General features: G+C 35.1%; 1 protein-coding gene across 2 annotated transcripts in view; it reads left to right on the forward strand.

Annotated features, from left to right (window-relative positions):
* The window catches only part of LOC117181391 (coiled-coil domain-containing protein 6), a 154,240-nt gene that overhangs the window by 126,894 nt on the left and 12,629 nt on the right, over positions 1-14,717 (forward strand). For both annotated transcript variants that reach the window (XM_033373999.1, XM_033374000.1), the window contains exon 6: positions 3,823-3,932. In XM_033373999.1, coding sequence (XP_033229890.1) covers positions 3,823-3,932 — 110 coding nt within the window. The remainder of the gene's footprint in view (positions 1-3,822; positions 3,933-14,717) is intronic.

A 14,717-nucleotide genomic window follows, 5' to 3' on the forward strand; every position in this document is an offset into this window, starting at 1 on the left:
CGGCCACCCGGCTAGCCGTTAAATATAGCACATTTCAAGACCAAGACTTCACTTCTCCCCGAGCCCCCAGAACTAGCAGATCGATACGGCACAGTCGCAGCCGATCCCCTTTACGGAGAGAGTTACTCCCGTATCGGAAGGATCACCCCGTGACACGAAGAACTCAAACGTCAGCACGGAGAGATCATCGACGACATTCGATTTCTGCATTGAAGAGCCCCGCTTCACCACTAAACCGAACCCTCTGTTGGAGTATGAGCTTTTAACTCTCTCTGTCCGCGCTACCTACCGCTTGAGGCAAGGCACCCCGATCACCGTACCGCTAAGCGTCCTGCCTCCCTTGCCTCCCGGAAGCCAATCTAGAGTGCGAATCAGTCTCGACGGAGATAACCACACGACACCGGAACCGGACCAAACCACCCTTGGATGTCATATACGCTCCGTTAGTCTGTCGCCTAGGACCTCCCCCGAAAAACCCCCTGATCCTCGCAATGCGGACCCAGCATACCTTGATCTCAATCCCGGTAGCCCCTTATGGTTCCTGTCCTCCCAGGAATCAACCCCACCCCCTATTACAAGGTTAAGTGGTGCCGTCAGATGACTACCCCCGCCTAAATACGTAGACACTATTGGATTGCTCTCCGCGCACGAATACCCTGAGCGGACGATCGGACATGAGCTAGCCGTCGTCGAAATGTCATTCTGAGCGACAGTAATGCCTGCAATTACGTCATCACCGTGTATCAAGTAGACGAGCAATCTACTTGAAGAAGTAACCAGATTTTGTGACATACACTAAAAACCTTGAAAACAATCGGTCCTTTTCAGGACGAAGAAGTGTCTCAAACGTAGAGTCACTATCTATTGCTCATCTCCCTGTCTTAATATAATTGATTTTACCTCTTTATCTCAATTTAACTATTATTGAATCAGTCTCAATCCACAGACTGACTTCATAACATTCAAACAGATGTGACGTCACTGAGATATGCAACTGAGCACCAGTAAGACCTCTTTAGTCGCCATGTTCCTTTAACAAATTTTGACTAAGCAGGTTTCGGCTCTGTGGCGTATTTCCACTTCCAATTTTTATTTGTTCACCGCAAAACATACAAACACTTTGGCAATACGCAGAAACTATTTAGGCAGACTACTTCAATTATTTTATTCGTAATTATTATTTAATAAGAATGCATTGATTCCCAAGAAGAATGACGTCGCACAGATAAAGCCAATCTATGCGTTTTGCGAAAAATGCGGCAATCGACTGCCATATTAAAACTTTAATAAGAAAAAAAACATGTTTTTATTCAATAAAAAATTCTTTTTGCAATATAATAAGAATAAGCAACTGAAGAATCAAAATATCTCCCCCCCCCCCCCCCCCCCCCTCCACCCTTGAAAACGCGCCATTGCATTTATATGAAACAGGCGTAATGTGGCCACTACCAGCTTAGCTACGTTCGCACATGTATACTCAACCGCCGGCCACCATGAAACTTTACACCCGCTACATACTCAGGCAAGTGTGAATATCGAGAAAATGATATTCATCTTCAAAAAAAATTGCATCGCTGGGCTCCACAGTCTCCCTTCTGCTAAGCATACTATTTCTTTCTTCCGTTTATAATTTAAAGTTGTCAAGAACACCAAACATTCTTTATCTGTTTCACATGCGTTGTTCTGTGTGGTAAGTTCACACACGTCAAAATAACCGTCTTTATGCTCTTGATGCTCAATATACCATTTATCTCGTTTTTATTGAACTTAATTTACACATAAACTTTTTTACATTCTCATTATTCATGATTGAGAAATTAATAGAATCGTCTCAAATTTTTTATCTTAGTTTTTCAACGGATATCCGCGTTTTGTAACCTCTTGAAACCAAAAATCAAGTTTTGGTGATGGCCGTCAATCCGGAAGCCGGATAACTCGAAAAAATGAACGGATCAAATCAGACTTTGGCTCACTTTTTTGGATCATCAAAGAAAGAACAAGGTCGTTAACCAGCCTTTATTAACCAAAGGTTCTGCTTTTATCCATCGAAAATTCGATACAAAAATCGAATATTCTAATTTTACATCAAACGACAGATACATAAAAAAATTTCAAAGCAGAAATGTAGCTTTTCAAAAGAACTACACATTTTTTTGACCATTTATTATTATAGGAATGGTTTTTTAGGTTTTGCGCATCGAAAATACTATGAAAAAATTAAAAATTCAAATTTTTAGCCAAATGACGCAAAATATGGTGAAATGTCACAAAGAGAAATTGCTGCTTTTAAAAAACTCTACGCAATTAAAAAAAAATCATTTTTCGACAGAATTCGTAGTTTTTAATTTATTTATCGAAATTGCTATGCAAAAACGAAAATGCTAATATTACGCTAAAAGAGACGAGATATGTAAAAAATACTAAATGAAGACTTGTAGCATTTCAAAATAGCTACACATTAAGCTTGAACCATTTTTTGATAGGATTCGGAGTTTTTGCTTTAACTATCAAAAATGCAATGCAAAATAAAAAGTGTCTATTTTCAGCATGACGCGAGTGTTACGGTAAGAATTTGTGCCTCAAAGCCTACAGCGATTTGAGAAATTTAATCCTTATCTATACTTAATTACGCAGAAAATATAAAATATGACGATGCATAGAAGAACTTCGATCTAAAAGAGAAGGTTTTGCTCAAGTGTCATTCAAGCATTGCGCGTTTGAAGACGGAACATCCGAGTGCGACTCAAGAGATTCAACAAACGCACACACTAGGCTCGTTTATATTTAAATCGAAGCGACCCGCGCGCGATAAGAGTATGTTGTTGACTAAAAATATATCCATTTGCTTTTTTTGACTTACCGTTCCTTTTCACAAAGGGAAGGTGTTCCATCGAACGTGACTAAGTATGACAGGGTTAGGCGAGGGGAGTACACATAATAACGTCACGGTTTAAATATAAATATTATTAGCAAAAAAATTTACTCTAAATTTGGATGCTTAAAATAATCCGCACCAATTTCTTGTAATCAATTCGCAATACATTGCGAATTGTTTATGTTCAGTCTGAAATCTTAGAACTCATAAATGGTGCGTTAATTGAATAGAAATGAGTTTTTTTAATTGATTTTCGTTTAATTAAAATGTAATCGCAGGATAAATACTTTTTTTTAAACACTTCAAGATAATATAAAAATAGAGTTAGGGATTCAAATCAACGTGTGATGTCATGTATCGAAGACGCCATTAACGCTAAAACGCTCCTATTTTTGAATACGAGATATAAATATTTCTTTATATAATCTTCAATCGAACAATGATGTGACACTTTGTGACGTTAGCGTGACATTAGCGTAAACCCCCCCTCTCCTTCAGAATGTCACGTAATATGTGGACGCTCTCAAATCCGTCATTCCGAATTTATATCTTTATTGTCAAGATTGACAATTGAAAAGATCATCTTGCCACCGCAGTCTGCCAGTTAAAATATTAGAACTTCTTTATATGTTTGAGATCTAAGACCAGGTAGTTAACAAAATGATTTTTGCAAGTAGCATACATAATTAAGAACACAGATCAGTAGTCCCCTAAGAATTTTTTTATCTGATATGCATTTTTATCGTGCAGTCTTTAAAGGATTCTAACAATAAGGAAAATAATAATTACAAAAATTTCTCTTTATTTGGAATAAATGATTCAAATTGTGTGACCTTGAAATGATAAATTTTGAATAATTTCAAAAAAATTCTAGCGGTTTTTCCATAAGGAAAGATGCTTATGTAAATATATGGAGTATGTGAATATTTATATAATTTTATTTACAGGCATCAATATAGCGGGATCAACGTCACGAGACAGTTTTAATGCGAATCGATGCTATGCATGTGGTCAACCAGTTAACCTTCCTTTCTCGAGTTCATCACCTCCTTCAGGGGTAAGCAATGTGTTTTGTTTTTAATGATGGTCAACCACTATTTATGGCCAAAAAAAGTAGCTGAATGTTTGATTTTACTACTTTAAGTGCGGTTGTCCATTATATATTCATATACGTGACGTTTCGGTGCATTTCCACAGCTAGAATTTTAACAGGTGTTATATGGGTTATAAATGCCTTATTGAATTTTCCAATAAGAAATGTAGGCGCATTTGATTTTTTTCTGTGAAAATTATTTTTTCGAACGTCTTTTTAAGCGCAAACGACACCACTTAATGGAAGAATTCCTACGGAGAAAAGTAGAATTAGAGTTGGCCGTGGGTGACCAGACGAAGTGACGGCGCTGTTTACCTGTAGGATCGAGTTGCTACGAAATGCATATTCAAAATTAGAAAAGTGATATTTTTCAATAGTTTTAGTATACTTTTCTTCATTTTTTTTGCTGAAAGAATAAAGTTAAATAGTTTTATCATCAAAGAAAAAAAAAGACAAAATAGTGTACAAGTTTCAAAATAAATGAGATTATAGAAAATTAAAATGGCCGAAGATAAAAAAAGTGACAAAATAAGTTTAACATTTTTTAATATTGTTAATATTTTGATTGTGCCATAAAAGAAACATAGTTCATTATTTTTACAAATTCTGTAAAATTAGCAAATAAAGAATGCAAATGAATAGATATAAAATGATCTTTTGACGGTTTTTGTGTAGAAAATACGTCATTAATTCCGCATTAATATGTATATAAAGTATTTTTTGTTTAAAAATAAGTAATAACGTTTAAATTTTAGAGCGAAACAAATAACATTAACGATATTTACATTAAAATTTTTTTTTAATTTCCTCAGTCGCATTTATTTTCAAATTTTACACTATTTTATTTTTTATTTTTCCTATATAGAGGCTAAAAATATTTAAGTTTATTCTGCCAGCAAAAAAAAAAGAAAATCGCAATAGGACTGTAAACAAAATATCACTATTCTCATTTTTAGTAAGTCGGGCCTATAGGCAAGATGCGCTGCGCGCACCAATATTAAGTTCTGATTTTCTCCGGTCAAGAGTCATTCCACTTTTATCTTGGAGCAGCACGGGACTATCTTAAACATTATTTTTACATATTTTCATAATTCAGCTTTGTTGTGAGTTTCGTGACGAACTCTCGTCAAATCCTAAGTATCTGAACTTTAATATATGCAATTCTCTGATTAGATACTCTTGTTAGCGCTCATCAAGTCCATGTCAAAGTTGACAATACCAAGTAATTGGGGAACCGGTACAAAAACTTGATAAGCGCTCGAAACTGCGTAGAAGTATTGTCCACTCGGGAAGTTCTATCGATGAAAAAGTGGCCGCAACGTAAAAAAATATACCTTCGTATTCACCTTGACACGCCCGAAAAATATTTCTTATCAAACTTTTTTACACACAACTTGCGATTATTCGGCCGCTTGTTACTAAAAATGTTTCAAATTTGTATGGTGTTTAAAAAACTAATATGTTTATTGCTTTTCAATAATGAAATAATGCCGAACGAAAACCATGTGTCTCCAACTTCGATCAGTGGGGCAGCCTTTGAAAAAATGTTCGTTGAAATAACTTATCGCGAGAAAATTGTTCACTAGGCTCCAAAACCTTTTTTTCTGAAAATTTGAAAAAAATCGGTCAAAGGTGTGGAAATGGCAGCGTATTAAAGTCAATACACTCTGCCGCTGGAGCGTTTTTCCCGCTATTGCTCTGTTAATTCTGTTGATGACAACGCGAGGCCCCATGTTGCGAAACCGTTCAAAAATTACCTGGAAGGAGTGAATTGGGAAATGTTAACCTACCCGCCCTACTCTCCAGATGTCGCCCCGTCTGATTTCTGTCTGTTTCGGTTAATGGAGTCAGCTCTTTCCGGAGACAGGTGAAAAAGAACTCTCCCCGAATTATGCTTTTAGTAAATAAAGTTGACATTTTTGATTCGGAAAACTAAAATGTTTCTTCATCTGGGAATGAATTTCAGCTACTCATTCTTTAAGCTCACACATAACCTTCAAAAATCGCGGACCACTGTTGCACCAAACACGACAATGGCATCTCCAGCGACATTTTTTAGAAAAGGGTGAAAACTCATTCCAATACCCAATACCATTTCCAGAATTGAAGCCTCGGCAAAAAGAACGTAGCATAAGAAAAAGTTTCGTGTCCACTGAGTTCTATAGAGTTATTCTGGTTTTCTATTCTGCGGCGGCGCTGCTAACGCCAAACTGCCAACAATAATATGAAATTTGAATTTATAAATAAATGTCTAAATAGTCGTGGTTATTTACATAGTATCAATCTTATCTTCTAAAATGTACGTTTATAAACGTACCTCGCAATTCGAATTTTTGAACAGAGATAAAAAAAAAAGAAAATTGAGTTTGTCAGAATGGTATGTAGAAAAAAAAAAAAATGACTAGGGAGACAAAAGCTTAAGTTGATAAAAAGAAAAAAGACTTCATTCTCGTAAGTAACATTTTTTCGTTTAGTATTTGAGAAAAGTTAAGTGACACTTTTTGCTTACATGATAATTTTTTTCTCTCTAATACACTTGATGTGAAAAAATTAAAATACACGTTATTGGGTTTAGAATTTTAAGACTGACTGAACATTTTTGATGCTTCATTCGTCGTTTTTAACACATAAATCTACCAATTAGCAGTCACTTGAGTCTTTGATAAAACTAGGCGTTTTACCTATCTTTAATATTTGTAAGATTCCAATAATAAATTTTTGAATTTTGCAAGTTTTGAGTTGATGACATTTAATTTAAAAGTGTTTCGATTTTTTAGGCTTACATATACATTATTGAACGTTCATACTTAAAATTACAGAATTTTAAATGTTTAAGTACTTTATTCATAATCTGCCACCTAAGGGTTTACATGCCCACCGTTGCTCACAGTATTTCCACCTAAATATTTTCTATTATCGCATTTTTACTCTTTACAACTATTAACAACTATTTACATAAATTCGTATATCTAGATCCTTATTTCTATTTTTACGATAGCCCGATTTTGGACGTCCTGTGAATGACTAAGCGAGCGAGAATGCATCCGCATCTTTATTTACTTACACTCTTACATAACTACTACTTACAAATCTTTATGCTTCTAATCAAAGTGACTTCCGTTTCTTCCTTCATTCCCTTATTTCCTGCCTCTATTTTTCCAGTTTTTCACATGCATCCTTCCTCCACTAGAATCTTTACCACCTCTGTTCAGCTTTCTTTTTCTACCATTCCTCTCCTAAATCCTTTCCATGCATGATCCCATGCTTCCTCTCCTCATTCATAGATTCTGTACTTTATGTTCTCTTTCTTCTCATAGTACATACCTTCTCTTACCTCATCACCCAATCTAAATCTTGCTATTCTGGTCCATATTCTGGTCCAAATATTTGAATAAAAAACACCAGTATATACAATATTACTATGTACAACTATTATGTACGTTAAATGACACCTGATTATTTGCTTAACTCAATTTAAAAAAATGGCGCTTATTGCTTTTTGACCTTGCAGAGCCGCCATCCACTTCTATCTCCTTCACTAATTTCTTTAATGCTTGTGCACTCCAGTACTCTTTATTACGTCTATCATTATTTCCATCTCGTTTACATTTTCTCTCTCATTTTAATATTAGTGACATTTGTCTTAAGCTGTTCGTTTCCTTCCATTCGTCATTCATTCTTTTCAGTACTTCTTCCACTTGTTTTTTGTTTCTTTCCCCTCTTAATCTCAGAACCTTTATCAATATGTTTCCATTATTTTTTCCAAATTTTCCTCAACTTCTTCCCATTTCCTCATCTCTTTTTTAATTTCGGCAATTTCTTTCGAGATTTCTTATTTTATTTCCTCTCTTCTTTCCTCCTGCCTTTTTGCCTTCGTTACTATTACCTCTATAATCATTTTGCAAATTTTTAAATGTTAATTCACCGACGGCTACCTGAGACCTCTTCTCCCACTACTGCGCTTACCAGCGACTAATTTCCGCCCTGAGCTGCTGTTTTGAAGCGTGGTCGGCATATTAGTCAAAGCAATTCTTCTTTTACTGCGCACGTGCTGTTGAGCGTCGGCTTATTTAAAATGAATAAATTATGTTGTTGGGTCCCCCGATGGCAAGGTTGGGGCTGGATACGAACCCTGTTGTAGCTTTTACCCAAAAAATGAGTTACAATCAATGTTACTTTATCAAAAGAATTTGGTTGTAACATTGCTTAATTATTTAGATTAAAATTAATATTAAATTGTGTACGAATTTCCCATCAATTTATTTTTCAGGGCTATTTAATTTCAGTGATATCTGTACGAAGTTACATTGGTTCGTGTGAACATCATTATTTCACCGTTAAAAAATTTGGTTGTCCTGAAAAGGGCCATTTAGTTTAAGTGTGAGCCGTAAAGTAGTCTAATTGTGAATTTTAAGAATTTATTACAAAAGTTAATTTTCTCTCGACAACAATAATAATAGTTTCAGTGGATTCGGCAATATATAAAACCACGGATCTAACAAAGTCTTGACGAGAAACCCTACCATATTGATAAAAATCTTAGTTGTGTCTTTCGTTTAACTCATACTTCTTTCTCGAATATGAGTTTTGAAATTTGTGAAGCGAATTGCATTGTTGAATTTGAAAGTAGTTTCTATTTGTATCCCAAGCAGTGCCTAAATTACTTTGAAAATCGATAGATGTGTGCGATAGAACGACTTGTTGTATTGAAAGTGAAACACCCCACATGCCACCGATTTTTTTAATGTGGAAATAATTATATTCATACAAACTAATTATATGTGTTACAGCTTGAACTGAAATTATATTTAATCAGATAAATATTTATATTCGTTAATAAATTATTTTTTTAAATTACAGAAGTTGTATTTAATTTTAAAAAATACAAGGATATAATTACGACACACAGACACACACATAATTAAAATTTTGTTATAAGAACAACCGCAGGATTTCGCCGGGAGCGAATGCTAATCTGAAAAACTGCAGCCGATCCCAGCGAAATCGCGGTAAAATTTCAGACATAACCACGTCTGACGACTGAGATAGGTGGTTACAGTCTGTAATGGAATCAATACAACGCATCGATCTGGCAAAAGTTTCGTGCACCCTGAGGACTTTTGGATGTAGGTGCCTTTGGATGTAGGTCGTTCCTGCATGAGTTGAACAATTAGATAGTATGTGTGCTAAATGCTCGGGGTGTGCATGGCACGCCATGCAGCTATCATCGGTAGTGTCTTGGCACAAAATGTGACGACAGTATGTTAAGGTGGAAATGACACTGTCTTGACATGCCAAAATGAAACTCTCCGTGCCAGACTTCAATTCGGGTGATTTAAGAAAAGCAAAAGTTAGCTCACACGACATGGATTGATCCTCCACATTTCTGTGGAAGATGCCGTGCTTCCTCTTATCGAGGAGCTGTTCACAGAAGTTTTTCTCTTGTGCATTCTTAATCCAGGCTTTCAGGAGTGAGTACTCGATATACACAAGATTTGATGCATTTGCTCACCCTTAAACCTGCAGTTAAGTCCGAGTGTTTCAGCAGCCTTCTCCGCTGCTTTCTACAGAAACGCTCCTTTGCCCATTTCTTCGTGCTTCCTGACCAATTTAAGAAGAGGGTCTCTTCCATTTGAGACTCTATGTGCTGTACCCAGAATAATCCTGTTGTGAAAACAGGATGCTGGAAAAGATCTGAAAATGTATTGGTGGGTATTTTCAAGTGTGCTCTTTCAGAATCTGACCCGAAAAGTTTGAAAAAAACCACCCCTTCCCACCCTATGTTTCAATAGAAAAATATAAGTGATTTTTTAAGGTAATTTTTTTTAAATCGCATTTTCGATAATAGGTGAATTAGGTGAAATCACAAAAACTCTGGCTCTCAAAATGTACAAACAATAAAGTTATACACAGAAAATTCATTTGTCATCATTAAGGGGTTGTACGGCCACCCCTAAAATAACATTTTTACGAAAAACCACTATTATACGGATTTTTCTGACAAAAATTGTTAATAAAAAAATAAAAAAAGGAATATAAAATAACAAGAAAACAAACAAAAAAAAAAGGTTCTTGATAAACGTCTACTTCCACGCGGTAAGAATTGGATACATTTTTATTGAAGAAATGGCTAAATACGGTCCGTATGCAAGTATATACAAAAATTCCGAACATGTTTATCAAAAAACCATAAAAATAAAGTTCTACGTGAATCAAAGTACAGATTTTCAAAATGTCAACCTAACTCAACTTTTATTGATTTTTAGAACTAAATTTATTTGCAATTTTTTGGTATTGAAAATATTATTTTTGAAAAACTGCCGATGTTCAACCCTTTGGGTTATTTTATGTGGTAGTAACGATATTTAACCTTAGATAATAAAAGAAAATGTGTTTTAAATTATTTGTGATATGATTTCCTCCATTTTTACATATTTTCATAGCTGAAACAACTTTTTCAGAACAATCCGTAAAACAGCGGTTTTTCGTAAATATGTTATTTTAGGGGTGGTCCTACAACCCCTTAATGGTGAAAAATGAATTTTCTGTGTGTATAACTTTATTATTTGGACATTTTGAGCGGCAGTTTTTGTGATTTCAGCTATTGTCAAGACCTCTTTCGCATTGAAAATGCAATAAAAAAAAATACCTTGAAAAATCACGTCTTTTTTTTAATTGAAAAATAGGATGGGAAGGGTGATTTTTTTCAGAATTTTCGGGCTGGATTCTGAAAGAGCACACTTGAAAATACCCGCCAATAAATTTTCAGATCTTCTCCAGCATAATTAGCAAAGTTGGCCGTGCTTAAAGTTGACGGACAAAAACGGACAAATTGGGTCAATAAGGGGTAAGATGCATGGTTTTGTTCATGTGTATAACCTTTCGTGTGCCAATATCAAGAGATCTGAGCTCTTTCTTCAGCCATGGAACCACTCCAAATGATTAGAGTACTACCGGGACGGCAAGCATGTCAGTTGAAGATACCTTGTTCAACTATGACAGATTTGAAGACTAAATTTTCTGAACAAAGTGTTAGCATATTCTTCGGACTTGTACTGTATATCAATAAGCTCAGGGTCCTCGGGAGTTTGATTGCACAAATGTGCCAAAATTCAACTGAAGAAGGAAAAGATTGTTGGCGTTCCCGAGGACACTGACCTTGCGTTTGATCAATCCTCGAAACATTTTTTATAATCGGTTTGCGGTATAGCCACCAGAGCCATCTTCGATTATTCCATGACCTCATTACGGGTGTTGTAACGCGTTCCGCGGAGCAGTTTCTTGAGTCGACCAAATAGGAAAAAGTCGCAGGGAGCAAATCAGGTGAATTCGGTGGTTGTGGATGGTGTTCGTTTCGTTTTTAGCCAAATGCTCACGGATAACGATGGCATTGTGCGACGGTGAAAAAACGAAACCACACACAAAGGTAGATGTATACAATACGGCGTCACTTCAACAAATGTCAAGTTATCAAGCTGAAAATCTGACAGAACGTCAATGACATTTCTATGAACACAACAACAAAAAAGAATTGAAATCGGCCGAACAAGAGCGCCACACGGTGACGAGTCCTAAAACTTTTTGATTAAGGTGGTATATATACATACAGGGTGATTTTTTTAACTTGAAACTTTCAAATATCTCGAAAAATAGGCACTCTATGAAAAAATGTTCTGAATAAAAATGTAATCACTCTGAGGAGTAAACACACCTATGCTTTATTGCATATTCGGATTCTTTGGATTAAAATGCGTATGATTTGTCTCAAACATTTTTTTCGCTTCGCGATAGATGGCGCTGTAATTGACGAAATTCAATTTTTCTTCATTTTACTGTTACTCAGAATGCACGCTTACGATTCTGCAATACTCGAAATTAGTATTAAAACAAATTACTACTTTTAGCGTAACCCAGGAACAACGACGCACAGTGGTTCAGATGGTACGAAAAGGTGATCAAAATTAAAAAATTAAATTTTTTTATGTAGAATTGATGACAATTTATTAAAAACTATTTGAAGTTCATGAAAGTATCAAAATTATAAAAATATATTATTATTTTAGGCAGTTTTTTAGGCTTCAAAGTTCAACAATTTGAGAACTCGCTCTCAACGTCTTATATACACCTTAACTTTAAAAGGCGCTGTATCAAGACAAACAACAAATATTTTTAAAACGATTATATAGAATTATAGCGTATTCATTCCTTTAAGTGATTCAAGTATTAAGAATTTCATATTTATAAATATTATTAATTTTTGAAAATTATATTTCACACGTAAAGTTATTTCTCATTTAACCATCAAAGGTTTTTGCGCCAACTTGCAACTTTATAATTAGGACACTAATTACGAGGGCTAAACAGGCAGGTATTTGCACGCGTCGAGTCGCACGCTCATCCCTCATAGCAGTTGTCGAATAGGGATTTTAATTTGAACAGTTTTCATTATTGAACGATTCAGATATTCAATATCTTATTCTTATTTTTGTTAAATCGTTCAATTTAAATATTTATTAAATATTATTACAAAAAAAATATAATGAAAATTTTTTTTGCAATTTAACTTTATCATTTAGCAATTGTACTACAATAAAGGACTAGGTTATCTTAATAGAATTCTTAAAATTAAAGTTTAAAGGCAAGTCCTAAAATGAACCTGTTATCTGGGTATTGTGGTAGGTTTCTAAATAATCTTTAAACAGATAGTGATAGTGGCTGTAACGACTAATTATACCTTGCGGCTGTGAAGCGACTTACATCCGGTAGGTAAAGCCGTCAATACAAATAATGTTTTTGTAATAAAGTGTCCTTTCTGATGTTCGAGAATACATAATTTATTTGCTTGCATAATTATTATTTCGTCAATTATCACTTACCTTAATTTGATAAAACAAATTAAATCTGAATTAGAAGTTTAAAATCGGGAACTTGAAATACCATTATAAATTAAATTTTAGGAATTTATAGGGTTCTTTTAAATTAGGCCAACGTATTGCATTTGCCGCTTTTAACTTTTTAAATTATTCTAAGATATTTAAAATAAGAAAACTAAGCAATGTTTCTGAACTGGATTTAATAAAATTGTATTCATGTTCAGAATGCGTTGGCAGCCATATTGGGTCCGCTATTTTTAATTTTGAAATTTTTACAAAAAAATTGGAATCAGATCCGTAAAGTATTTATAAAATAAATTTCATGCAAATACGATAACTTTTAGACTTTTGATCACCTTTTTGTACGATCTGAACCACTGTGCGATGTGGACGTAGCAGTTTTCTGTTCCCTTCGGGGTGATTGATTAACGTGAGTCCCCTTGCCTCTCACGATTCAGGCTGCTTGATTAACGTGATTCCCCTCGTCTCTCACGATTCAAGGTACTCAGGGAATCATCTTTTAATTAAAGTAAGTGATCAAAATGACGACCTTCGGCTTCAATGCACTTATTAATCCATAATTCAAATGAATTAACACAACGGAGACGTGTATCTTCTTGAATTTGAGCACATGCACTTGTAATCCGGCCTCTAGCAATCCAGCGACCATTGAAATCACGACCAAGAACTTCTCGTGTTACCGCTGAATATTTTGCTGACAACCATCATGTTGAAACCACATGTTCTACCGTATTTCTAAGCTCAAGTCTTTAAGTAATATTTGCAGTTCATTTTCCAAAATGTCTTGATATTTTGGACCAGTTAGGCTGCCTTCGATAATATGGGGACCGATCAGTTTGTGGTCAATTATTCCACGCCATACGTTGACAGTCCCTGGACACCGGTGTTCGGCGTGCCCACTGCAAAAAGCTACCCGATTTTAGAAATCAACGCCATGAAGTGCTTGATGTAAATAGAAATGATACGGATGAAATTTATTACGTTTCAAAATTTTCTAAACACTGCTCTGAGACATTCCAGAATCACGAGCAATTTCTCGTGTACTAACGTGAGGATTATTGGCCACTGCAACTAATACAGCAATTTCATTATTTTCTCCAGTGACGGTTGTTGTACGAGTCTTTTTCTTAGGTTGAACACTTCCATTGGCAGTAAATTTTGTGATAGTGCGATAAAATGAAGCACGTGACACAATTCTATTTGGAAAACGCTGAGCGTAGAGATTGACAGAATTATCAAGATTTTTTCCAGCTTCTCCATACACAAGAACCATTTAATTTTTTTCTGGTACGGTTAGATACTCCATTGTAAAGTAGTATTCGGAATAATCTTTGATCTAACTAAAATGAGTTTTGTCTTAAATGTATTTTTTCTAATTTACTGTAATTCTCCTTATTTTTAACCGACTTCAGAAGGAGGAGGTTGCGATTTGAAAAATTCTTTTTTTCTATGGTCAGTAATGTCACAATGAAAATGGTGTATTTTTTATTGTTAATGTATTGCAGAATCGTGAGCGTGCATTCTCAGTAACAGTAAAATGAAGAAAAATTGAAATTCGTCGATTACAGCACCATCTATCGCGAAAGGAGAAAAATGTTTTAGACAAATCATACGCATTTCTATCCAAAGAATCCGAATATGCAATAAAAAATAGGGGTTCCCATTTAAGATTTCGAACTTGCCTCCACCTCCCCAGGGTGCGTGCGGGAGAACCGATTTTAACCTCAGTGTACTAGGCAGTCTGATAAGTCCTTGAAAAATGAAACACGGAGACGTTTTTCTGGCCAAAGTCGGTTTTATTTTTCAACATACTCTCCTTTTAGGTCGATACAGCGAGTCCAACGATTTTCTAACT

This window comes from Belonocnema kinseyi, chromosome 10, assembly GCF_010883055.1.
Source record: "Belonocnema kinseyi isolate 2016_QV_RU_SX_M_011 chromosome 10, B_treatae_v1, whole genome shotgun sequence".
Classification (NCBI taxonomy): Eukaryota; Metazoa; Arthropoda; class Insecta; order Hymenoptera; family Cynipidae; genus Belonocnema; species Belonocnema kinseyi.